Source organism: Budorcas taxicolor, chromosome 24, assembly GCF_023091745.1.
Source record: "Budorcas taxicolor isolate Tak-1 chromosome 24, Takin1.1, whole genome shotgun sequence".
Taxonomy (NCBI): Eukaryota; Metazoa; Chordata; class Mammalia; order Artiodactyla; family Bovidae; genus Budorcas; species Budorcas taxicolor.
Window position 1 is genome coordinate 36,446,173 of NC_068933.1, and position 26,956 is coordinate 36,473,128.

General features: G+C 51.4%; 1 protein-coding gene across 1 annotated transcript; it reads right to left on the reverse strand.

Moving 5' to 3' along the window:
* Window positions 1–2,907: 2,907 nt before the first annotated feature.
* On the reverse strand, window positions 2,908–26,706 carry PLAT (plasminogen activator, tissue type). The gene is made up of 14 exons (XM_052661449.1): window positions 26,630–26,706; window positions 14,130–14,224; window positions 12,928–12,970; window positions 11,245–11,382; window positions 10,897–11,007; window positions 10,450–10,624; window positions 9,530–9,621; window positions 8,034–8,214; window positions 7,613–7,698; window positions 6,969–7,164; window positions 6,739–6,875; window positions 6,464–6,604; window positions 5,216–5,382; window positions 2,908–3,680 (listed from the first exon to the last, which is right to left on the reverse strand). The coding sequence occupies exons 2-14, from the start codon at window positions 14,199–14,201 to the stop codon at window positions 3,522–3,524; spliced, it is 1,698 nt and encodes a 565-aa protein (XP_052517409.1). The 5' UTR covers window positions 14,202–14,224; window positions 26,630–26,706; the 3' UTR covers window positions 2,908–3,521.
* Window positions 26,707–26,956: the final 250 nt, after the last annotated feature.

Genomic DNA, 26,956 nt, shown 5'->3' on the forward strand with positions numbered 1-26,956 from the left:
TGCCTTCCAGCCCCAAGTGTTGTCAAGTGTGTATTGCCACCCCATCCTGTCTGTTTCAGCGACTCATCTCTCTGCCTTGGGTCTGGCTGTTTCCTAAGCCTCATGGTGTGACCAGGCAGTTTATAACACTTGTACTTTCCTCTGTGGCCAGTAGGTGGTGACTCAGTGCCAGCAATGACACTAATTTTTTTTTTAATTGTTAGAAAAATAATTTTTTTGAAGGAAATTGAAACTCTTAAATTTTGCCTTAAGATCCCAAGCTTGTGAGTCTTCGACTTTTGAGGTTTTAGATGTGGAACCAAAGTTTATTATCCTCTTTTGACAACCTGACCTAAGATGGGAGCTCCGGGGGAATGCTCGTTTCAATCGTTTGAGTTTCTCTAGGTCTTTACCCATTAAAGCTGTTTGCACAATTATATGAGGATCTTTTTTGCTCTTTGGGTTTCTATTGCTGTCTGTTTTATTAGCCAGCCAGAGATAGTAAAGCAGTGCTACCTATTTCCCCTTAGCGCCCTCTCCTTCCCCCAACACGGCCCAGACATTTCATCCCGACCCTCTGCACCCACATTGGGTAGTGATGTGCTGTGCTCTGTGTTTTAGCCTCATCCGAATGCAAGTGCGGGCTGGGGCCCTGCCTGGAGCTCTGTCAGTGGCCTCTGCTGAGCACCTGTCTTCAAGCAGCCTGTGGTTTCCAGGGCTTCACTCTGAGGAATGTGATGGGGGCCTTTTAACTTTGCATTTCCATCAAAGGAGCCTCCGCTGCTTCACTTCATTTCAATAACACAACTGTCCGGAGAAAAGCTCGTTCTGCAACGGGGGAGGGAATGAAACGAGCAGAACTCCCACCAGAGCTGCAGTTACAGGGGTCTTCCTTGCCACTGTCTTCCAGCCGTCTTCCCTCCAGAGGGCTAAGGTGCACAAAATCTGCCCCTTTCACAGGCTCAAGTCAGGAAATCTGTGACTTACGTTTGTGTGATCCGAGTTGATTGAACTGGTCCCGGGACCAAGCATTGTCAGAGAAATCCATGCCCTCTCCCCACCACTACCCCCACTGCCCACCGCTGGAATCAAGCTTCTGGGCTTTAGATTCTCTTTCTTTTGTGAGTTGAAACTATTCTTTTAAGAACCACGTTGAGCAGTTCTGACCGCCTCTCTGGAGAGAGAGAGGAGAGAGACCTATGACCACGTTTGCTCCAAGGAACTGTCAGCACGTAACCCAACACCAAGCCTTGCATCAGGTTTATTCTTAGATCCGGGGTGTCAGTGATAAGAAACTGTCAGGCAGCAGCCAGGGGTATGAGTTACATCTCAGGAGCAGTAAGAAAGTGTAAGAGAAGCGGAAAGCAGCATTGCTTAAGTAACATACTTGTGTGGACTGGTCTGGGAGTGAATTCTTTAAAAAAAATTTTCTTTATTGGAATATAGTTGATTTACAATGTTGTGTTAGTTCCAGGTATACAGCAAAGTGAATCCGTTTTATATTTAACATATATTCACTCTTATTTTTTTAGATTCTTTTCCCATGGAGGTCAGAGTTTGCAGTAGAGTTCCCTGTACTATACAGCAGGTTCTTATTCGTTATCTATTTTGCATAGAGCGGTGTGTATATGTCAGTCCCAATCTGTGTCAGCATCTTCTTGATGCTCATTCCTCTTTTACCTTGGAGTCCTGTCCGGGGTATCTTCTCACCTACTCCCCTCCCCGTGAATATCTACCCTGAGCCTCGCTTGGGCCATTGGCTCCCCTAACCCCAAGTGTCTGCGGCTCCCCGCTGCCAAGAGAATTAAGTGCAAAGTTCAGTTTAGCATTCAAAGTGCCATCATTAATTCTAACCTACGTCCTTCATGAACTTCACTTTGGACAAAATATAACTCAGTTCCTCCCCACACTGCCCTGCCTTTCTTGCCCTCCAGATCTTTAGATTTCCATGCAGTGGTAGCTCCTTGCCTCAGGAACTAGAGTCAATATCCTGTAGTAAACTATCATGGAAAAGAATACGAAAAAGAATGTATATGTGTGTATAACCGAATCACTTTGCTGTGCAGTAGAAATTAACATGACTTAACTATTCTTCAATAAAAATTTAAGAAAAATTTAAAAAAGAATGCCTTTCTCATTCCTCTCCACCAGCCCAAATCTTGCTCAATTTTTGAAAAGCCTACCCAATTCCATTTTTTCCTTAAGTTTCTCTGTTTTTTGGTCTTAGGTACAGCACATGAGGTCTTCATGGCTGCACACAGCACATACCTTCATTGGCATGTGGGATCTAGTTCCCTGGCCAGGGATTGAACCCAGGCCCCCTGTATTTGGAGCGCAGAGTCTCAAACCACTGCACCACCGGGGAAGTTCTTAAGTTTCTTCAATCCTTCCTGAGCTGAATTTCAGCAAAACTTTCTGTCCACCATTTGTGGTTCATCTCCACCCTGCCTTGTTATTTCTCTGAATCCCCATTCCCCTGTCAAACCAAGAGTTTCTTTCTTTCCTTTTACCTTTTACAGCATCTATTTGAATGTGTGTGTGTGTGTGCGTGCTAAGTCGCTTCAGTCGTGTCCGACTCTTTGTGACCTTACTGACTGTAGCCCGCCAGGCTCCTCTGTCCATGGGATTTTCTAGGCAAGAAGACTGGAGTGGATTGCCCTTTCCTACTCCAAGGGATCTTCCCGACCCAGAGATCAAACTCTCCTCTCGTGTCTCCTGCATTGGCAGGTGGGTTCTTTACCACTAGCACCACCTGGGAAGCCAATGAAAGGAAATATTCCCAATGATTGAAAGAATGTGGACGCGAGTAAGGAATAAAAGCTGTGAAGGTACTGCGTGTACCAGAAAGAGTCCACTCTGATTGGGGAAAATATGTGAAAAATATATCAGAATTTATTATTCCAGTATGGTATCATACAGGTAGTGGCAACAGAGTACGAACAAAAATAAACTGATATAAATATGCGAGAGCCTAGTTTATCAGTTATTAAAATGATACGTGTCTCCTGGTTCTATCATGAAACCTATAAAGAAAAAGAATTACACTGTACACAACAGGATTCCCTCCAAGAGCTGCAAAAAGGAAAGCCCAACACTTAAGGGCTGGAGTCGAGGAACGTGATCTGGCCAGCCAGCCCATCCCTTGGTAGGAGGTTCCTGCTGGGCTTCCTTGGGACTATAAATAGACATTCTATTTCTAGTAGAATACGTCTAACCCTTCTTTCCTGAAGGCTCGAGTTATCTTTGCCTACTGAGACATGCTTTCATCTTTGTGGTCCCCTTTCCAAAGATGCTCGTGTGCATAGAGGAGGAAGCGGGCTTCCGCCCTGGGGAGTGGTTTTCCATGAGGGACTGGCGTTTGTCCATCTTGTCTGACAGTACAGTTCAGCCCTTAAGCCCTGAAAACTTCCAGAATGGAAAAGTACCTGTGAAACTACATCTTCCCTCCACCTTCCGCTGTGTGAAGAAGCCCCTGCCGCAGTGAGTCTTCAGAGGTGGGAGAAGCAGGGTCTCTGTGATGTAGGGAAACAGGGTGTCCCTGATCACGGTCGCATGTTGTCTCGAATCCAGTCCAGGTAGTTAGTCACCTTGGTGTACACGCCCGGGATGTCCTTCTGCCCGCAGCCCAGGCCCCAGCTGATGATGCCGACCAAGGTCATGTGGTTGTCCTTCATACACACCAGGGGGCCACCCGAGTCACCCTGCAGAAGGGAGAAGAGGTCAGCTGTGTGCAAAAATGCAGACTCTTTGGGGGGATGTTAGGGTGAATGTTTGTAGCGCTGATATGTATTCTACATACCGCTAATATGTGGCACTGATGTGTATCCTTCAACGTGCTCAGTTTCAGGGAGGGAAATTTTTCCTCCCCAGTCTTGGACCATTAGAGGATTAGGCTGTAGTTTTGTCTTACAGTGGACAACATTGCTGACAAGTGCTCAGTTGAGTCCGACTCTCTGCAATCCCATGGACTGCAGCCCGCCAGGCTCCTCTGTCCATGGGCTTTTTCCAGGCAAGAACACTGGAGTGGGTTACCATTTCTTTCTCCAGGGGGCCTTCCCAACCCAGGGATCGAGCCCAGGTCTCTTGTGTCTGCTGCTGTGGCAGGCAAATTCTTTACCATTAGCCATACCTGGTCCCCACCGGGTGGTAAAGCCGCCACTAGCTGTGCGGCCCTAGGCAACTGGGCTTCAGTATTCTTACCTGAATGATACTAAATAATAATAATCTAAAACAGAAATCATAGTACTTCCCTTATGAGGTTATGGGAATTAACTGGAAAAGCTTGAAAAGCTCCTGAGAACAATGTAGGGCATTTAGTAGAACACTTGGCAATTGTTAGCTGTTATTGTCTTATTGAATTGAAATGACTTGTTTTTAACTTGGCGTTGGCTGATAGATCATGGTTTCACTTTGCACACAACCTTTTATGACCGTCAAGCTAGGTGGTGGAGGTGTCTGAGAAAACCTTTCAAAAAGAGACCAAAGGCTGTCACGGAGGCCAGAGGGGGAGATGTGGGTGTGATCCCAGCATCAGAACATGGTCCTCAGTGGGAGTGCCCAGCCTCACTGCCTCCAGCCATGCCCCCGTCCCCCAGCCTCAGTGAGAGCCCAGAGCACAACGGACGTGAAAACAGCCCCGAATTGAGGGTTCCTTTGCTCCATTAGGTCCTACCTTACACTAGTCTATGTCTTACACTCAGAGTTATCATGAAATAGAAGTACGTACCAGCTCTGATGGGGATGCCAGCCCAGAGACCCTGTAATGGTTACCAGGGGGAAGCCTCATCAGAGGGCTGAATGTGAGTTCCTAAAATTTCTTTCTCACAGATCATCTCTCTCCTATTTCCAGGAAGCTGCCGTTCCTCCCACGCTACCCAAGAGACCCCGATTCCCCAGCACCCACAGAAACCAAAGCTGTCTTAACTTGTGTGGCTTTATCCATCACTTTGATAGTTGTTTAATTGCCTGGGCTTACAGGAAATCCTGTACCAGGTGGGGGTTCCGGTGCAGACACTGGGGAAATTTACTGCCGTTTAGATGTCTTCAGTTTGGGTGACTTTGACCTTGGCTCCAGTTGCTTTATTCTCTGAGGCTCTCATCTAGATCCATCCCCTGCCCCAGATAAATCACTGCTTTCTGGCTATAGCTTTTTTTTCTTGGTTAAGAACCAGTTGGCTGAGGAACACTTCTGCCCTTGGATGGGGGAGGCTCAGGGAGGAGAGCTGCCTGCGCTCACCTGGCAGGCATCGTGCAGGTTTGTGTGGTCCCCGCCGCTCCGTGTGTCTCCGGCACACAGCATGTTGTTGGTGACGGTCCTATTAAACAAGTGCCGGGAAGTGCAGCGGCTAGATGGGTACAACCTGACGTGAGCCTCCTTCAGCCGCTCGGAAAAGAAAGGAGAAGCTGAAAGAGAGCAGGGAAGACAGCTTGTGGCTTTAGGGAAAGTTATTTAGAAACCTTTTGGAAGGAGAAAGCTGAACTTTGTGATGATAGCTAACACTGACTAATCTTTTACGTGTATTAAGTTGAATCCTACGAAACTGCCAATATATTAACCCTTTTGACCTACAGAAATGGGGATTTTCATAGGGTTTCACCCAGGGTTTCTCAAGAGCAGCACAAATGACATTTGGGGCCAGATAACTGTTTTTGCAGGGGGCTGCACTGGGTATTGAAGATGTCTGCCAGCATCCCTGGCTTTTGTGTGCGTGCGTGCTTAACCCCTCAGTCATGTCTGACTCTTTGCGACCCTATGGACTATAGCCACCACGCTCCTCTGTCCATGGGATTCTCCAGGCAAGAATACTGGAGTGGGCTGCCATGCCCTTCTCCAGGGGACCTTCCCGACCCAGGGATCAAACCAGGGTCTTCTGCAATGCAGGCGGATTCTTTACGACCTGAGCCACTAGGAAGCTCCACTGGCTTCTACTCACTAAATGTGGGTATAAACCTCCATCCTGAGTCGTCACAATAACTGACATTGCCACATGTTGCCTAGCGGGCAAGAGCACCCTAGCTGAGAACCACTGGTTTAATCTAATATCTCATTTAAGCCTCATACAATCTATTCATTTCTTACCAATGAGGAAACTGAGGCTTGGAGCAACATGAAATGAAAAATGCACGCCTGGATCACAGGGCTCACCAGGTGCAGGGTGAGGGCTACTGGGTGGCAGGCAGAGTCCAGGAACCGCACCCTTAACTAAGCTCACTCCTTATCTTATCAAAACCTCCTTGAAATCTTCAGCCCTTAAAGCTCTCCTGCCACTCAGACCTCTCTCTTGACCGACCGGGCCATCAGCTGGGAAGGTGGATGGTGGGGCTTCACTTAGCAGGAACTTGCCCAGACTATCATAGCAGCCGAGCCTGCCCTGGGGCTGGACTGGGACACTCTCAGGACCGCTCTTTCCTCTCTCTGGTCAGCAGCCACCCCCCACACTGCCCCCAGACAGACAGGATGGGACGGCGACTTCCTCCCACTCACAGGCCTCGTGTTTCCCATAGCCGGACAGCTCGCACTCCGTCCAGTCGGGCAGCTGCAGGCTGGCATCTGGGAGGCAGATGGTGCGGACCGACCCGCTCTCCTGGGCGCAGGTCAGCGAGTCCGATTTCAGGTGCAGCAGCGCTAGGAGAGGGGGATTGAGGAAAAGAGTGGGGATTTCCAGGGAGAGGAAGGAGGGGCCTGGGGCCTGGGAGGGCGAGGAGGGCAGGGTGGGGCTGGGGGGTCTAACTGGAGCCAGGGAGAGGGGGACATCTTACCGATGTCATTGTCGTAAGTGTCATCATCAAATTCCTTGTGGACGATGTATTTCTCTACTTCAAACATCTGCTCCTCCTCTCCAGGGACCAGCCGGTACGTCCTGCCCAGGACCACCTTGAGATGGTGAGGCGGGTACCTGATGGAGAAACGGGCGTGAGGATGCTCTTCTGTATCGGGCCTGGTCCGAGGCCTTAGCGGGAAGGCAAGCCGGCTGGGTGCGCATCCCTACCTCTCCTGGAAGCAGTGGGCGGCTGACAGCACCCAGCAGGAGCTGATCAGGATCCCCCCACACAGAAACCGCTGTCCCGGGGACCGCCTGTTCTTGACAAAGATGGCGGCCTGCCAGGGGTGGGAGGTGATGTCTGCGAAGAGGCCTCCTTTGATGCGGAACTGGGGCCGCTTGTACTGTCTCAGGCCACAGGTGACTGCAGAGGGGAGGACAGAGCGCAGTCTCAGACCTGCGGGCCTGGGCAAGGTCCCCAAGCCCCAGCCCAGTGTCTCGTCTGGGAACCCGGGTTTCCACCCACGGCTGTGCTTCTGCAGCGTCTGTACAGAGGGACGGAGCCTCTGCTTCCCTCCTCCTCGCATCCTGGCCGCCATCACTACTAACAAGGCATCTCCAGAGAGCAGCCTGGAGCCTGATGCCATCCATGAGAAATGGCTGCATCCTTTCCTTCTCTCTTGCCCCTCCCACCACCTGTCCAACAGCATCGCCATCCACCACGGCTCCAGCCGGACAAGCCCCTCCCCACCCAGGTCCGGCCTTCCTGAAAAGCTGGCCGCTGCGTAGCCTGAACCAGACAGCTTCCCAGATGTGGGAGGTGGCCGAGGACACGGGCAAGAATAATGCTGGCTGAGGGGAGCCGGCCTTACCGCACTGGGGCACATCACAGTACTCCCAGGTAGGCTGACGGTCCTTCCACACGTGGCACCAAGGCTGGGCGTCCCCATCGGGATTCCTGGGCGTGAGGAGGGACGGTTTTTTATCATATCACAAGCCAGAGAAGAGGGGAAGGCGGCCCAACTTGGGGGCAGGGAGCGAGGGGGTCGACCCTGAGTCCTGGGCTGGGCTCTGCCATAGATCCCCCACCACCACCTAGGAAATCATTCCTATCTTCTGCATTTTGTTCTCATCTCCCACTTGTGCTGGGATGTGCTCCCAGATGTGCCTCGGGAGGATGGAGCAGGTGAGGGCAGCCCCTCTTGGGATATGGGTCCCTCCCACCCACGTGACTTTCTCGTGGCCCCGCCCCGCCCTCCACGCGGACACGCCCCCGGGGTCCGGGAGGCGCACCTGCAGTGGTTGTGCTTCCCCAGGCCCAGGGCCCGCGCGTTGCTCTTCCAGGCGGTGTAAATCTTGCTCGTTAGGAACACGGAATTCCACGGGAGGCAGGAGGCCCCAGACTTGGTGCGGCTGCGGGTGCCGCGGTATGCCAGCCCGTTTCCAGTGTAGCAGTCCCCATCTTCTTCTGCAACTGGAACGCAGGAAATCCAAACTGAAACACAGCCGCTGAAGTGCCGAGCAGCGAGTGGGGTTTGCAGCAGGTCCTGAAGCCTGGGGCTGCAGGCAGCCCGCCCACCTCGCCCTTTACTCTCCTTCAAATGCTTTCGCTCAGGGTGGTCAGCGGTTCCATCTGGTGCCAGCCCCCCCATCACTGGGCTGTGTTAAGGGAGACCCTGAGGAATCTTCAGGTTCAGGAAAGGCTGCCCAGTTCAGCTAGTGGGGATCGATTAGAGCTGCTTGGAAGGCTGTTAGGGGTTTCCTTGTTTCTACTTGACAGGCTGCTGTCAACTTGGGGTCTTCTGTGGGGCGACACGTGTGCAGGCCCAGTTTTCTCGGATTTTGTCTGCCAGGGCCTTGAAGGATTTATTGGACTTGGGAGGGAAGCAAGAGTATGAACCTTCAAATGCTGCATATTTGCCCCCACTTTACCCTCTTTTCTCCCCATTTGAAACTGACACAGTACACTAGCGTGCACCGGTAACCTAATGAGAAGGGGCCTTTGAGATCATCAGTACCGGTGAATCCCAGTTTACACCAGATCCAGGGGGTGGGCAGGAGGCTTTAGAGTTACACTGTGCTGTGCTCCTGCTTAGTCACTCAGTCGTGTCCGACTCTGTGACCCCATAGACTGTAGCCCACCAGGCTCCTCTGTCCACAGGGATTCTCCAGGCAAGAATACTGGAGTGGGTAGCTCTTCCCTTCTTACTCTCAAGAGCCCTCAAATTCATAAGTCTATCAGCGTCACTTGTAGCCTGAATGTGCATTTGTATACACATATATTTAGAACTTTGAAACATATTTTTACACTATTATGATTAAATAGCATCATTATTTGGGAAAGCACCACTGAACTCATGGTGCCTTTTCGTAGCTGAGTACTTTTTAAATCTGGGAAATTTTCTCACATTAAAAGTCTTCAGAGACAGAGAGAGATCTTGAGAAACAGGCCAATTAATCAAAAAAGAGAGAACTTGCACACATTCTCAAAAGGACTGGAAACCACCGGTAGAGCCCCATCTTCTCTGCCCATGAGGAAACTGAGGGTCAGCAGGGTGCAGAGAGTGGCTCCAGGTCAAGCAGCTAGTTAGAGGCCAAGCCTGATGAGGACCTAAGCCTCTTGACTTCCTTCCTCTGATGCCAGAGTGACTGACCAGTTCACTCCTTTGTCTCCTCATCTGCAGAAGGACCATCAGCCTTGTCCTCCAGGTCTCCCTAGATCTCCCTTCCCCACCCCGCCCCCCTGGGACTCCGTGAGGCCACGGGGAACCTGGGGAAGCTGCACTTACCCTTAGTGCAGGCTGGAGTGCTGCAGAACTCAGAGACGTATTTCCCTGCCTTGAAGACGTAGCACCAGGGCTTTGAGTCTTGGTCCGGGTTTCTGAAAAATCAGCCGGGAAGGCCAGGGGAAGGGAATAGTTAAGCCTGTTTCCCAGGCCAAGGACTTTTCACCTTCTTCTGGGGAGAGAGTTATTTATGTTTGTTGTACATAGGAGAGTCGGATCATGTTGGGTGGAGGTATGACCTTGTAATCGCCTTTATGGGGAGATTAGACATGGTTTACAGAGAAGCATGTGGCTGCCACATTGACAAGGGGTGGACCGTGATGATGAGCTTTGTGTGTTAACTTGGCTGGGCTATTGCGCCCAGTCATTCGATCAAACGCCAGCCTTGGTGGTGCTGGGAAGGGATGTGTCGACGCGGTTCATGTATATGGTCAGCTGACTTCATCCAGTCAGCTGAAGGCATATTAAGAGCAAAAGCTGAGAAATTCTGTCTCACATTGCAGTGCCAAGTTGGGTCTGAGTTTCCAGCTTGGGGAGGGGGCTGCCTATGGATTCCAACCCTGCCAGCCCCACCGTCATGAGAGCCAATTCCTTAAAATGAATCTCTTTATGTAGATAGAAATATTTTTATCTCTCTATATAGGTATATATGTATCTATATCTATATATAAGATATATCTTTCTGGAGAGGAAATGGCAGCCCACTCCAATATTCTTCCCTGGAGAATCCCATGGACAGAGAAGCCTGGTGGGCTACAGTCCAAGGGGTCGCAAGAGTCGGACACGACTTAGCAACTGTGTTTCTGTGTCTGTATGCCTCCTGTGGGTTCTGCTCCTCTGGAAACTCTGGCACAGGTCTTTGCATGACTGCCCCAGCTTCTCACCAGAGGAAACCCTCCTGGGGGGGGAGGCGGCTGTCTCACCTGCAGTAGTTGTGGTTCCCAAGGCCGAGCCTGACGGCGTTGGGCCTGCGCCCACTGTATGGCTTCATGGCCAGGCCACTGCTGTTCCAGCTGGCGCACTCAGCCCCGCTCTCTGCCGTGCTCCACGTGCCTCTGTAGGCGACACCCTGGTCCTTATAGCACGTGGCGGTAGTGTCTGATGGGAAGCGGGACATGTGACACACCCCATGTGAGTCCCTCCTTTTTCATTTAGTTTCCGCGGGGGGGCGGGGGGTGGGGGGGCTCAGTGATGCCTCTGTCATCCCTGCAGAGGCAGCGCCAGGCTCCAGACTCGATTCCAGGGCTCTGACCACCCTCAGGTGATCCCATCCCTCATCACACCACACTTTGCTCTTCTTTCTCGATCGTTTTGCAGGTGGGATTTCCCCTGGTAGGTCCTCATCTCATAGACACCCGCCCGCCACTCACCGATTTCACAGAGCTTCCCCATGAACCCTTCCGGGCACTGGCAGACGAAGTCTGAAGAATAGAGGGCCTGCTGACATGTCCCCCCATTAAAACACCAAGGTTCACTGCAACCTGCCAAGTAAAAGCAAGGGGACCCCAAATTACTTTCCAGGCACCCCAAGAATACGTGGGTCAGAGTTGAAGAGGGCACCCTCCCCGTAGGCACAATTCTGAACACTTTCCAAAAATCAAACTCATTGACTCCTCACAGCTGACCCCACAGTCTATATGACTGTTCTCCCATATTACAGATGAGCAAACTGAGGCCCTGTTAGAAGGTTGGGCAGGCTGGGGACCGTGGACACTCACTTCTGACGGGCACCGAGTGGCACTGGGCCCGGCCGCCGTCACACCTGCAGTGCTCCACTTGGTTGCCCCTGAGCAGGGGTCGCAGCCAGGACTCGTGTTGGAGGTACGTCATCTGCGTTTTTCCATCTCTGCAGGTCACTGTAACAACAGACAGGCCGGCCTCTTTAGGGCCCCACTCACCCCACACTGACGCCTCCCCTCTTCCGTCCTGCTCACTCTCAGGAAAATCCATCCTTTATTCCTTCCTTGCTCTCAGCAGAAGACAACAAACATCCCATATTTTGTCACTAAAGACCCCTTTCATTTAAAATTTAAAAAAAAAAAACACACTTTAAAATCCAGCTTATTAGGGGGATGTGCCAATATTATTTTCCATATGACTATGTGAAAATTTTCCATATGACTTTACATTTAATTTCCCATGAAATCAGTTATTTTCTTGAAATAAGTAATAAAATATAATGGTGTATTTCTACTGCCTCCTTATGTTAGTTTCACTGAAGCGTGAAACCCACTTGGGAAAAACCATTCAGAAAGACCTCTTGTTTTTCCTCTGATGGGACCTTATTTTGAAAGAATTTATTTATCAAGACACATTTATTAAGTGATACTCTAATTTTTCATTTTAATTCATCAAAAAAGAGGCACGTGTATGCAATTGCCTACAAGAACGTTTGATTCGCACGAGTATTATCATTACTGAGATGATGCAATTCTGGCCCCAAACAAAGAAAAGTGACATTTTAGTCTATGCAGAAAATGTGTTACTTCCGTTAGTATTTCTGGTATAATGAAAATAGTTGAAAGAGTCCCATTAATAGGTGTTCCCTTTTTCTCTCTCTGTTTGCAAATCAGAATGCCAGCTCAAAAAATCTATAACTTTTAGTGGATTGAAGAAGTGACATGGACTCATGGGTCAGTGGTACTGCTGTTCTTTCAGCGGTAAGATATGCAGGCGCCAAGATACGCAGGCAGGAAAGGCCGAGCTGTCTGACGGCAAAGGCAGTGAGAGTTAAGCCTTGACTCACTCTGGGGAAGCTTCCACGATAAACGGGTGTTGCAGAGCCTTCCAGACCCAAAGGAAGTAGGTCCTAAGTGGGGAGAGGGGATCTGGGACCTGCAGTTCTTCGTATCAGGTTCAAGACACTCGGGCCTAAGCATCTTTTATTCTTGGGATCCTAGTGGAAATGGTGCGTGCGTTTTTAGTCTCAAATCTAGACACGGCCTTACAGAGGTCTTCCCAGAGCACTGCCATGAAATAAAGAAACCCAGGTTGGTCGTCTCTGAATTACCAACCGAAGCAACGGAGGCACAGAGACGCTGCGTGGAGTCCAGGGGGAAGGGGATCACAGCCCAAGGAAAGGTCCTGGAGGACCCTGCAGCCTGGTGGCTGTGTGACCCTGGGCAGGTCACTCAGGCCTTCTGGGCTCCATTCTCGTCTGTGTAACTGGTCTTTGGGCCACTGGGCTCCCAGCATTGTGTGACTCTCTGACATCCTGACACCTTGCCAGCACACCTGTTCCTGTGTGAGTGATAAGAGGGGACACAGGCATCTCTGCAGACTCTGACTTTCATGGAGCTTGAGTAAGCAGGTCACATGGAAGAAAATCCCCACTGGAGCCTCAGGCACCCTGACTCTGACCCTGCCTCTGTGGACCGCCCTCCATCCCAGCGACATCTCACCTCTGTACGATCTGGCGCCTCTCCTGAGTCGTCTGTAGGTTTCCTGCAAAGAAAGCAGGGGCAGAGGGTCAGCACATGCACGTGTCTGAAGAATAAAGGTGGTCAAACCAGAAGACGGCCCCCAACCCACCTGTCCAGAGCATCCCTCTCAGGTACCTGGCCCAGGTGCAATGTGCACACCTGTCTTCCCCTCTGATCCTTCTTCCCTTTCTAGCCTAGTCCTGTCCAGGACTTTCTCAGTGGTGAAAGGTTTAATACCCCTGCCATGTGACACGGCAGCCGCTGGTCACACGTGACAACTGAGCACTCATATGTCATGTAACTGAAGTGAATTTAGGTTTCATTTCATTTGAATTAGTTGTAGATGAAAATAGCCACCTGTGGGTTAGTGGGGGTGTGTGCCTTTATCCCATCTCCTCCGTGTAACTATCCACACTCTCCCGTCTCTAAAATCCTGCTGTGAAATTCTGCTCTAAAATCTAAAATCTAAAATCCTGCTCTAAAATCCATTGCTCACTTGGCCTGAATCACGGGCTTGGCCTGAATGATGCTCTTAGCTGCTGGGGATCTTCGGAGAGCACATCCTAACTAGATGGTAAGCAATACACGGGCAGCTTGCTCACAGAGCCTGCACTTTTATAAAAACTTCACAGATTCTGACTTCCCCAGTGGCGCAGTGGATAAGAATCCTGCCAATGCAGGTTCGATCCCTGGTCTGGGAAGATCCCTCGTGCCGCGGGGCAGCCAAGCACATGCACTGTTGCTACTGAGCCCGTGCTCTAGAGCCCGGGAGCCACAGGTCCTGACGGCTGCACGCCCTAGGGCCCGAGACCCACAACTTACGAGCGTCTGTGTTGCACCTACTGAAGCCAGTGCGCCTAGAGTCCACGCTCCACAACAAGAGACACCATCGCCGTGAGAAGCCCGTGCACTGCAACAAGAGCAGCCTCCGCTCTCCAGAACTAGAGAAAGCCCCAGTGCAGCAACAAAGACCCAGCACAGCCGGAAAAACTCGTAAAAAAAACTTCATGGATTCATTCAAACAAATCCTTTAAAAACAGCTCCAAAGAAGCCACTGAACGGTGGAGCTTACTCGTCAGAATGATGCACAGGGTTCCCGCCGGAAGCCTGGATCTCAAGCCTCGTCCACCGAGGAGAGTGTGTCCCGGTGTGTCCCAGCACAGACACGAGTGCGCACCTACCTGGCTGGGCCACGTGAAGACGGCTCCACAGAGCAGCAGGCACAGGAACTGTGTCTTCATTGCATTCGTCATTTCCTCCAAGCGGCCCTCCAATTCTGGAAGAGGAGGGGGAAATAAGCGTGAGACGTGAGAGGTCCAAGCGGGCAGCAGAGTTCAGAAGCCAGTCAGTCCTCCCAGCATTGGCTCCCAGGGCAGGAGAGGCCACGGCCAGCGTCTGGGAGATGGTGTTTTTGTTCTCATATATATATCTGTGGTTAAATACACAGAACACAGATATTTTCCATTTGAACCGCTTTTGAGTGTAAGTTCAGCGGCATGAAGTTCACTCACATTGTTGTGATGGCAACCATCACCGCCATCCGACTCCAAACGTTCATCTTCCCAGACTGAAGCTCTGTACCCCAAGAACCCTCAATCCCTGCTCCCCTGGCAACTGCCATCCTAGCTACTCTTTCCATGAGTCCGACTACTCCAGGCGCCTCATGTAAGTGGACTTATACTATATTTGTCCTTTTGTGTCTGACATTTCACTGGGCGTGATGATCGCAGGTCCATCCGTGCTGTAACGTGGGTCAGACTTTCCTTCGTTTTTAAGGCTGGATAATATTCCCCTGAGTAAATGGACCGTCTTGCTTATCCATGCATGCAGCGATGGACACAGGCTGCCGGAAGATGGCTTTGTTCAGACATTTCTGTGGGCTGAAGGCTGACACCACCTCTAGCACTGGCTGGAGCCCAGTTTCCCTTGAAGGAAGTGCCTGCCCTGGGGTTGACTAGATGGGCCCACAGCAATGCCCGCTGTCTGACTGTTTTAGAGGAAATCATAGGAGATCTGGGGCTGGCACATCTCAGAGCCAGCTCTCCTCAGATGGCCTGAGCCCAGTCCCGGAGGACTTCACATCTCCTTGTCCAACCAAGGGAAGTCTCCTCCACCACCACCTCTGTGCTCTGTCGGGAAGCCGGCCTTCTTTAATATTCAGGCCGTGTGAAGTGCAGTTTTGCAGGGCGGAGGGACAGCATCTGGTTTGGGTGTTCGGACTCAAATCCTCCTGGCCCCACGTCTCTGGTTCCGTGTGCCTGGTCCTAGCTAGGGCTCCAGCCCTCAGCTGCTCACAGTGGGTTAGTCGGTTGGGGTATTATTTTGTGGTCTGGCAGCCTCACTCGCTCCCTTGTCGGCAAGGATTAAACCAGGGCTCTTCTTCTTCCCTTGACTCATTTCCCCTCAGTCACAACAACTCTGCTCCCATCCCTCCCACCCCCTTCATCCCAAGCATCCGAAGGGCCCGCTTGGTTCGGGGCGCCCAGGACTTTGACCGCGGCGCTGGCTCGGGCTCCTTTGCTGTTAGAGAGGCTGTCCTCTCACATGGCCACAAGCCCCCTTCAGAGCAAGGATGAGAAAATAAGGAGCAGGAGGCTGGTGGGAGCCGATCTGTGCCCCAGTGACCTTCTGGGGCCCCTGGTGACAGGCAAGGCGCGCACGGAGCTGTGGGAGGAGGAGGGGGATGGGACCATCCGGGAAGATTCCTTGGGCTCAGAGGGCATCTTGCCAACCAGCACACCCCTCCCGCTCCATGCAAGAAATAGAAAGAAGCCAGGATCTGGGTCTTTGTTCCAGTTCGGCCTGCCCCCAGGGGAGGCCCTTCCCGGGCAGGGCAGGGTGTTCTGCAGGGGCTGGGGGGTGGGGTGGGACTTTTTCTCACCCAGAGCATGAAGCCTGCTGGCATGTGCTGGTTCCAGGCAGCTTCAGAAGGAAGACCTAGGGGTCGAGGGCATCTGAACAGGACCCGGAGTGGGGAGTCTTCAGATCACAGGACATCACCCCTGAATTTGGTGCTCAGCAGTCCTCCAATTTCCCTTTTCTCAAAATTTCCCCAATTATCCCAGTACTTTGAATCTTTAAAAATAGCTCTTCATAAACACATTCCCCCTCTCTCTTCCTGCTGTTAATCATGTTTCACATATTTGTAGGTGTCCCAGCTTTATTATCTCAGCCAAGCCTTGGGATGGGGAGAGGTCTGCCTGCCCAGGGCTCTTGGCAGAAATTCTGAACGAACCAATGAACCAGCCTGCGACTGGGGAACCTGGCTCCTCTTCCTCCTGTCTGACAATCAGCCAGGCCTTCCAGCAAGTTCGTTCCCCTCAGACGGGGGGCTTGTCTTTTCTCTGGATGCCCGTCATCAAGTGACTGTGCCATTTCAAGAATTCAAGGTCCTCCTTGAATGGAGCACATTCAAGGGGCATATGAATGGGCCCTACATGGAGCAGAAGTCTGGATGCTGGAAAGTTGCAGAGTGACAAGTGGAGCATTAAGACCTTTGCATTCATTGGACAGATGGGGGGAGGGGGCCCCCTGGGGCAGGGGAGGGGGCTGATAGGGGGAGGGATGCACTTAGGGCTGAGGGTAAAATGATCCAACAGCTGCAGCACCTCAGACCTTGTTGCAACTGAAGACTCAGCAGAAGGGGCGTATTTTTGTCTTCTGCTTTGGGACAGTCGGAGCCTGTCTCTCTTCTGTCAGTCCTTATCTTCCTCTGCTTCTTCTGGCCTTGCGAGGCCTGGAGCTGACCCAGTGCCAAAGAGCCTCACGCAAACCATGTGACGTTCCATCCTTGCTGCACAGAAGCGATGGGAGCAGCTGGACGGCCGAGTAGGGCAAGAGGATGACAAAGAAGTGAGTCATCCTGCCTGCAGTCAGCGCCTTCCCGAGACAAGGGAGCGAGACAAGGCAGCGAGACAAGGCGGCAAAGCAAGTCCTGGTGTTGCCTTTGTGGGGAGGGAGATGCAGAGGTCTGGGCGCAGCGTCTGGACAAAGAGTGAGTGACCCCAGAAATTCAGGAAGCACTCGGGACCCTGGGGAGTTGTGGACCTCAACCCTAGACCACAAGTTCCCACCAAAGGGAGAGGTGCCCAGTGCCCACGTGAGACTGGTAGGAGGGGAGATTTGAGAAATAAAGCACAAGAAACCTCTTGTCGGCTCACTTTGTAAATCCAAAACTTGTCATCTTTTTGGTGTGTTCCTTTTCTTTCATTGTATTTAATAGTTCCCCAGAATCAAAGAACTAAACGAAAAAAGAAAGGACTTCCCTGGGGGTCCAGTGGTTAAGATTTTGCCTTACAATGCCAGAGGTACGAGTTCGATCCCTGGTCGGGGAACTAAGATCCCACATGCCTCATAGCCAAAAAGCCAAAACATATTGTGACCAATTCAGTAAAGACCTTAAAAATGGTCCACATCCAAAAAAAGAAAAGAGCAAGGAAGGAAAGGAGGGAGGGAGGAAAGACAAGAAAAAGAAAACCACAAGGATGGGGATGGCTGGCTTTTGTGGGACTAGAATCCCTGAGTCACCAGCAGCATCACTGGGGGGGTCAGGCATGTATGGAATGATTCTAAGACCGCTGGTCCCCAAGGTCCCAAGGCCCCAGCCCTGGCAGGCCCACCTTGGCCCGTAAAGTCAATTTTTGCAGATTTGCAAACGGCTCTGCAGACAGACCTCTGGAGACACAGAGCTCGGCAAGTTGACAGAATCTGTGCAGGTTAGAAACATCAGGACACGTGGGGAGCAAAGCGTGGCCTGGATTCGCAGGCTGTGCCCACGGGCATCCTTGTGGAGGACAGCCTGCAATCACTGCCTCCAGGGTGCCCCCTCCTTCCGCTCCCCCATCTGCGTAGAAGACATGCAGGGCCCTGCTTGGCTGCAGAGACAAAGTGACTCTGTTCTCTGGCCTCTGAACAGCCGTGAGTGATGACTGCTCCGGAGGAGAACAATGGTCTGGTCACCAGGGAGGAGGGCTGGTCTCCAGGAGCCAAAGGTGCCTTTGTGGCTGGGAAAGCGATCTCGCCAGCCAGAAGCGCAGGACTCCTTTCTGCAGTGGTGGCAAGGGGAGTGCTGATTGATTGGCCCTGGAGTCTGGCTGGGGCGAGGCCATGGGAACCGCAGCAGGACAGTCGGGGGAAGGGCCTGGAGGGGGGTGGTGCAGTGGAGGGCTGTCCGCAGGGTCTCTCAATGCCCGCCACCTGACCCATTCCCACCACCTGCTCCCGAAAGGCCTGCCCTCGGGAAAAGCGTAGACACTCTCCTTCGCGTATGGTTTGACTGTATCAAAAGGAATGTTGCTGGCACTTCCCTGGGGGTCCAATGTTTAGGTTCTGGGCTTCCCCTGCAGGGAGCATGGGTTTAATCCCTGGTGGGGGAACTAAGATTCACACGCTGTTTGCCATGGCCAAAAAAAAAAAAAAAGTAATGTGCCACCTTTCCAAAAATCATCTTTGTGTTGAGACATCACATCTGCTCCCAGGGATGCAAAACCAAGTGGGCTAGACTCTCAAGGCTTCCTCCAGGGCTTGTCTTGTGATTTCTGCTGTTCTGAGTGTGCACGTGCTGTGTGACCTGTGAAACACTTAACGCGTGGGGATGAGAGCTTTCATGTAAACACTCAACCACATCCCATAACGTGACCTACGGTAAAGATCTGGGACCAACCAATCAAGTTCTATGCTTCTAGGCACAAACAGTACATTTGCTGGGATGTTAAAGCTGCTTCTACTCTTGGCAGCAAAAACAAAGCAGAAACACTGAGCCAGCTGGAGGACCATGGAAATTACAACGGAAAGATAAAGTTCAGTTGATACGGCTATTGAATTTTTGCAGCGTGCAAGGCTTGCTCACTTAATCTTTGGCAAAGAGGAGCCTTGGTTTGTTATTACTTCGCAAAGCCTTTGTCTCTGGAAATCTGAGTAAGAGAAAGTCAGTCTCCAAGAACACCAATACTCCGAAATGACTCACAGCTTTAAGACAAACATCGCCTTCCCTCCCCCCACCCAACCACTCTGCCCCGGATGGATGCCAGCAGATTAGAAAAGAGATGGTCAGAACTCCCTGAAGCAGCAAAGACCCATCACTGAGTCAGGACAAGAGATGCGGTGAGCCAGGAGGAGGAGGCAGGCTTTGGAAATTGGGGCTGAACTCCCGCAGAAAAGTGCACTTGTCCGCGCCAGCGTCAGAGCCCAGGGCCGGAGCCGTCAGCTCTATGGGTAACGGCTGTATTCCCATCTTCCTCCTACATGGGTCCTCCTTTTTATAGGGCCTCCCTGCTGGCTCAGATGCTAAAGAATCCACCTGCAATGTGGGAGACCCAGGTTCGATCCCTGAGTTGGGAAGATCCGTAGAGAAGGAAATGGCAACCTACTCCAGTATTCTTGCCTGGAGAATCCCACGGACAGAGGAGCCTGGTGGGCTGTAGCTCTTTCCTTCTCCCAAAGAGTCAGACACGACTGAGAGACTAACACATTTTTTTAGAGTTTATGTTCTCAGGATAGAGACCATTTTCCAAAACTGCCATCACAGAAGCAATTCTTAGCTCTTCCCCAGAGATTGTAATACTAAGTGAAGTCAAAGACTGGTATCATATGATATCACTCATATGTGGAATCTAATTGTTTTAATTATATAAATGAACTTATTTATAATATAGAAATGCACTTGCAGATGTTGAAAGCCAACTTCTTTACCAAAAGGGACATGGGAGGTGGAGGGGTGTAAATTGGGAGCTTGGGATTAGCATATACCCACTACTATACATAAAATAGATAACTAATAAGGACCTACGGTAAAGCATAGGGAACTCTGCTCAATATTCTATCATAACCTATATGCGAAAAGAATCTGAAAAAGAATGAAGGTATGTATAACTGAACCAGTATAACCACGTTATAGTTCTAACTATAACAAACACAACATTGTAAATCCACTATACGCCAATTAAAAAACAATTTTAAAGGTAATTTCCTGTGTGCTAAAGCTCATTTTCCCTCTTTCTGAACAGAATTCTTTATACCTAAGGAACAAGAGAGGAGTCTTTCTTATCTAACTGGATCAGTTCCAATGAGGTAAGTAGAATAAAGCCCTCTCCTGGCACCTCCCACCCACTCCCACATCTCCACTTCATTACTCAGGATGGAATTCTCTGCAAAGCATCTTTAAAATACAGGTACATGTCTACATATGTGCTAAGCCATTTCAGTGGTGTCTGACTCTGCGACCCCATGGACTGTAGCCCACCAGGCTCCTCTGTCCATGGATTTCTTCAGGCAAGATTGCTGGAGTGGGTTGCCATGCTCTCCTCCAGGGGATCTTCACGACTCAGGGATCTAACCCATGTTTCATGTTTCTTGCCTTGGCAGGTGGACTCTTTACCACTAGCGCCAGCTGGGAAGCCCCCATAGGCACATGACCTGTGTCTAAGTTTTATACGACATTGACCTACTCAAAACAATCTATCCTGAGCATTGTCGTCACCGAACTTCTCCACCCTCTGCCAGGTAACCCTGCTTATCTGGAGGGACTCAGGGAGTGCAGTTGTGGATCTGGGGGGAAAAAAGCCCATCCTGCCTCCTCCTCCGGTAAAAGCAAGAGAAACTTAGATCCTTGTGAAGAAAATGCAAAGAGCAGCTGGCAAAGCTCACCCCGTGAGTCAGGGCAAGGAGATACGATCCCCGAGTCTGAATCTCAGCAAACCTGCAACCGCACGTTAATCTAAGAGACAGTCTTGTTCTACAGTGAGGCGGTTTCTGGTGTTCCCTCCACGCCCTAAAGCAAACATCACCACGAGTAATGAAATACGCCATCACTCAGTAATTCTGCAGTCTTCCCTCCAGATTTCAACACACTTGAATCAGGAAAAGACGATCGGAGACGTTCATCGTATCACCCTACTTGGAATCTGTCCGCCTTTTATGAGACTCACGTGAAAGTGACGTGATAGCACAGTTTTGAGAAATGCATCTGGATGAATGCAATTTACTCATCAGGTCCTGGAGTGCTAACGCTTGTCAGGCATCCGCTAAATCATTTAAGTCAATATTATCTCTTGTTTATGGATGAGAGAATCGGACTTCAAAAAAAGTGTAATGAACCTACTCTCACGCGACACGTCTAAAGGGAGGCGTCGGGCCTCAGGACAACCAGCTCTATAGAAAACCTCCCAGTTGCTCTTTCCACGACTCTTACTGGGTCCTGATGCTGGACTGTCGTGTTCTGAATGTGCTCAGAGGTGTTGATGGAGAAGGGTGGCAATGGGAATGCAAGGAACGTAGTCCCTCCAACCTCCCCTTACCGGCTGTGTGTGTTCCCGGTTTTCCAGCGGTCCAGTCCTTTCCACCAGCTGGACAGTGCTGGCAATTAGGAGAGAAGCAGGTAAAGCCCCTTTGAACAGCTGGTGCACAGCACAGTTAACTGTACTTACTGCTAGGAGTGCCCTTAGAAGGAGAGCCAAAGTTTAAATCCTCTCCCCGGAACATGGACTCGAAAGGAAGCCAAGTTCTATGGGGTCACCATAGAGTTCAAGTGTTAATACCAAATCCCGCTGCCTAGATCATCTGAACATCTTGCAATGACCTATACCCAGATTCTTGATGACTGAAACCAAGTTTCCTGCCCTTCATCTGTAAGCACGGATCAGTATTAACAGGAGCCTGTACTTCCTGGATCACAGGGTAGTGTCTTTTATCTTATTTTCAATCTTTTTTTTTGTTTGCCTTTCCCAGGCCTATTTACGCCACACACTCCAGGGCTATTCAGAACTCTCAGAGGAAGCTGGGCTTCGCGGCCAAGGCAGCTGGAAGGTCAGGCCCTCCATGCTGATAATGGCTGTTTGATGCGGACCATGCGTTTGTTTAAGAACCAGAGTCGTGAGGCAAGAAAAAGGAGGAAACCAGAGCTTCTCAGAAAATAAAGCCAAAGCCCCCTCTTTCCCCCCAGCTCGTGTGGCAGGCCTAGGCTCTTGCTGCCAAATAAAGCAAGTTCCTCTTTCCTGCAAATAGGACGACCTGTGAATAGCCAGCAAAGGCCAGAGGCTGATGGGCTTTCTGTTTCAGATTATTCCTAGTCGGTTGCTGGGTTTTGCTTCCTACCAAGCCCTCTCCCCACACCTTTAAGGAACTGCCCCTGCAAAGATCTCTAACCAGAGGGCTTGGGGGCAGTCCTCCTGGTATCCATCAGATCTCTCATCCCATCCGCCGCAACCGGGAGCTCCGGCTCTCTGGTCTACTTCTTCTTGAATTCATAGGCGGTGACTTGCTCTGTAGCACCACCAAGCAAGAGCGCCAACAATGCCCCAGGCACGAATCTGCGGTATAAAGACACAGAAGCTCCATCCTCAACATCTCGGAGCCTAGGACTTCCCTGGCGGCCCAGTGGATAAGAATCCACCTGCCAACGCAGGGGACGTGAAGTTTGATCCCGGGTCCGGAAACTAAGATCGCACAAGCCCCGGAGCAACTAAGCCCCTGCGGCACGACTACTGAGCCCGTGCTCTGGAGCCTGTGAGCTGCAACTGCTGGTGCCTGCGTGCCCTGGAGCCCGTGCTCCACAACAAGAGAAGCCACCACAGTGAGAAACCCATGCCCTGCAACCAGGAGGAGCTCTTGCTCACTGCAACTAGAGAAAGCCCACGTGAGGCAACCAAGACCCAGCACAACCAAAAATAAAATAAATAAATACAATTATAAAAACCTCATAGCCTCGGGAGGGAACAGACAAATAGCTAGCCAACCCGAGCTCAGTGCCACCAGCACTGTGCTGTGAGGAGGTGGAGGTGAGCGGGCAGAGGAAGAAGGGGTCCTACCGGGATGTGAAGGAGGGGATGGAGCTCACTCCTGACGAGGTAGGGGTTGGTCAGCTTTCTGGAATGGATGCTATGCAGTCTGTTTATCAAACCAAAGGGGGAGGGAGCCAAGCTCTGGAGGGGTGTCACTGACAAAACCCTAAAATGGGACCATTGTTTGGGGTCCCACAGCAGCTAGCAGCCAGAGCCCCTTAACTTTCAGCACAAATACCTTTCCTTGTGCAAAGGAGTGCGAGTCACACACCCCAGGCTCTCCCTTCGAGGAGGGCGCCCCTAGGAGGCTGTCCCTAGAAGGAAGTGTGGCTTGAAAAGCCCAAGAGTTCTAAGGATGTAGGCGCCTCGGAGGAGAAGGTCACCTTGGATTCCCTAATGTCTAGCTGAAACTCCAATACTTTGGCCACCTGATGCGAACAGCTGACTCATTTGAAAAGACCCTGATGCTGGGAAAGATTGAGGGCAGGAGGAGAAGGGGATGACAGAAGATGAGATGGCTGGATGGCATCACCGACTCGATGGACATGGGTTTGGGTGGACTCCAGGAGCTGGTGATGGACAGGGAGGCCTGGCGTGCTATGGTTCATGGGGTCGCAAAGAGTCGGACAAGACTAAGCAACTGAACTGAACTGAACTGAAGTTAAAGCAATATTTATGGCCATGTAATAAGCAGAATAAGACTTCCCTGGTGGCTCAGACAGTAAAGTGTCTGCCTACAATGAGGGAGACCCGGGTTTGATCCCTGGGTCCAGAAGATCCCCTGGAGAAGGAAATGGCAACCCACTCCAGTATTCTTGCCTGGAAAATCCCATGGACGGAGGAGCCTAGCAGGCTACAGTCCATGGGGTTGAAAAGAGTTGGACACAATTCTTTTGTGTTGTGACTTCAAAAGAGCGACTTCATTTTTACTTTCAATAAGCAAAAAAGGATCTCAATGCCAAGGCTTCCCAGTATCTGGGTTTAGTCTGATACTGAAGTAGGCTTTCAGCGTCTCCAAGCGGAATCAGGTCTTAGAGGTCAAGTCCCAAACAAACCTCTCCAAGCCACTGTGGAGCACCACGTAGTGTCCTGTGCAGCTCAGCTGGACTTGTGGCCAAGACTCACCCTCCAGATCATGGCTGTTGGCATGGATGGTGTGGGCAGCTGCTGAAGACCCCCCAGTTGTACCAGTTCCCCAGGAAGAACTGCTGCTATCATTTTCCGGAGAATCATGATCAAAACCAGAACTTGCCTGGCTTGTACCTTCAAAACTGTTTATAAAATGCCTGCTGTGGGCCCAGCACCCAGTTCCTTTTCCCTTTGTCCTAAGTTTCAACTTTCAGGCGATCAAGAGGTCTGTTCATCTATCCCTCTATGCCCTTCTATAGAAGTCTTTTTCGCAGGTGGGAAAGTGGAATGTAAAATGCACAAGTATGACTGAGAAAGTGTGCTCTCCTTAATATGTAACTAGACGCTTAGGCGAATAGCAGGAGACCATGTGCCTGGACTTGAGGGCTGGACTAGGACAGATGGTTCAGAAGATTCTTCCTAGCTCGAGCTTTCTGTGAGTCTGGATCCTCCTCACCTTTTAATCTGGCTCCACTGGAGACCCAGCCCTTGGTTTTGTGAGCTGGTTGGCTAGGATGAGTTTTACCGCCTGAAACTAGGGACACAGTTTTTCTCTGTGCACAGAGAACAGGCCAAAGAAGGAATGAACAGAGTATTCTGGTCATTCACCGTCCACTCTGACCATCTTATCAGAACAAGGCAGAAAGTCACTCATAGGGAATACAGATTTTATTCTGAGACTGCACATGCCCGGGAGTCTTTGAAACTGAACACTTCAACTCAAGACACAAATGTTCCCTTCTCCCTCCCCCAGATATTCAGTATTCAGAGAAGCATATGGATTTTGAGTTTTGACTGGAACTAAGCCTACTATTGGGCTTCCCAGGTGGCGCTAGCGGTAAAGAACCTACCTGCCAACACAGGAGACATAAGAGATGCTGGTTCGATCCCTGGGTGGGGAAGATCCCCTGGAGGAGGGCATGGCAATCCATGCCAGTATTCTTGCCTAGAGACTCCCATGGACAGAGGAGCCTGGCAGGCTACAGTCAGTGGGGTTCCAAAGAGCCAGACACGACTGAAGTGACTTAGCACACACAGCAAGCCTGCTTGCTATTCATTCCATGAGCCATGCTGTCCCCTTGGCCTCTGATCCAAGACAGCCTACCCTCCCTCTGGAAGCTTTGGAAGTTTAAAGCCAACTGTGCTCCTCTCAAACGACGGTCTAGCCCAAGGCCCCTCACACTGCTGTAAAACCCCAGGCGGGACCAGAAGACCTGGAGGTGCAGTAGAGACAGGCCCCACCTGGGCAGGGACTTCCCAGATGGCCTGTGGTCCTGGCCACTCACTCACAAAAAGCCTTTCGTGGTGATGATAGCTTCACGTCACACCACCAGGGATCTGGCTGGGTTGCTCTTTACAATCGTTTGAAATCTACTGATCACCAGCTCTGCTCACCAACACGCTAGGTCCCCAGGTCCCCGAGTCCTGCCCCCACAAGCGAAAACTCATCATGGGACCATTTCTGTTCCTCCAGAAGCAGAAACTGTCCCAGGCCAGTGCAGAAGCCACAGAGAGCAGCCTCACTGGGAGAATCTGATCTAATGGTTTATAAAATAAACCGAGCGTCCGCAAAGAGCCTGGACCATTCGGGTGGAGAGCAAGCTCTCGCTTGCTCATGACAAGAGCCGGCGATTGCAGGCTGGTGTCTCTGAGAACGTTTTAGGTGCAATCAGTTGATGGGTAGGATGGAGCTCTTCCTATTTCAGTTATTTGCGCCGTCTCTGCTGGCGCCAGGTCTGGCTTTGCTCTCACAGGAAGCACTTAGCCGGCAGCTCCTCTGACTGTCATCTATTGATTCTGGAGCAGTCAGCGCCCAGATCCTGGGACGTCTTCTGCCCCCAGGCAAGACTTGCTAGGAAGCCCTTCTGAGGAAACTCCACTTAGCGGCTGTATTTCAGAATTTCTTCATGGGCTTGCACACACATGCACACGCACACACACGTAATGTTTTCTCTGTCATGCACCAGCTGCGGGAGGCCACCACTGCCGTCCACATCAGTCACCGCCACCACACGGCTTTGGGCTTGAGCGTGTCATCAGTTACCTGAGAGTGCCTTACTTCCCTCCCTCCCTCCCTCTCTGGGAGGTTAAGAAAATCAACATAATAACAGTGAAAGCCTAGAATGCCCAATACAGTTCCTGTAGAGAGCTTGGGGAAGAGAAGACTCTGTGCTACTTCCCTCTGTAACTGGAAAAGTCCTCAAAGAGCCCTCCCCTCGCATCCTGGGCAAAAAGCCAGAGGACAAAACCCGGCCTCGGAGGGAGACCGGAGGCTTCGCTCTGACGGTTTCCCCCTTCCTCTCACCCAGCACTTCCCACCCGGTGAATCCTCTGTGGGCAAGTCGCTCTCTGCCCAGCCCCGCCTCAGTTTCCCCGTGGACTCATGCCCCCGGGACCCTCTGGGCTCTGACCCCATCAGCCTGTCTCCCGTCTCTTGCCCGTGAGTGATGAGCCGGGCCCACCGTCTACTCAGAGCGGGTATGGATCACCCTTTTCACTTTCCCCTGTGCGAGCAGAGATTTCTGCTTCAGGAGACACATCCCTAGTGCCCTCTCTCTTGCCCTGACCGCTGCTGCCCCCGCGAACGCTTCAGCCCATCCCTGTAGGATGCACATTCAAAAAGAAACCTCCCTCCAGACATGGATTCTAGCGAACCCCACTTTTGGCCTGAGTGACGGAGTCAGCCCCCTCGGTGCCGACATTCCTTCAGTGGCTCAGAAAGACTTTTAAGAGAGAGAAGAGGAGCCAGGGACAGAGAGGCACAGAGTCCAACCTACCCCGCGCCCGAGCCTTCTCCCTCCTCCAGAGGCGTTGTCTTCGGTGCCAGGCTCTGCAGGACCGTGGCTGGCTCTCCCTGCAGGGCTCCGGCCTCCTTTAAATTTCAAGGCAGGGGGTGGGGTCGCTGGCCCCGGGTGGGCGGGCTTCGCTGCGGCAGGAGGATGCCCAGTGGACATTGGGCCCCGCAGGAGCCAAGCTGGGGCGGGCCTCTTTTCATAAAGAGGGGGAGGAATTTCCCCCATGGAAGCAGCCCAGCCCATCCTGGCTCGGGGCCAGGCTGATTATTCATGGTCCTGATGTCATCAACGAATCACAGGAATTTGGGA

Excerpts from the sequence above, each read along its gene's own strand:
- PLAT (XM_052661449.1), bottom strand. The coding sequence starts at position 14,201 with ATGACGAATGCAATGAAGACACAGTTCCTGTGCCTGCTGCTCTGTGGA. Across the intron at positions 11,008-11,244 it reads CCACTCGGTGCCCGTCAGAA|GTTGCAGTGAACCTTGGTGT; the intron begins GTGAGTGTCCAC and ends TTTACTTGGCAG. Across the intron at positions 7,165-7,612 it reads CTGTGATGTGCCCCAGTGCG|TCACCTGTGGCCTGAGACAG; the intron begins GTAAGGCCGGCT and ends TCCCCTCTGCAG.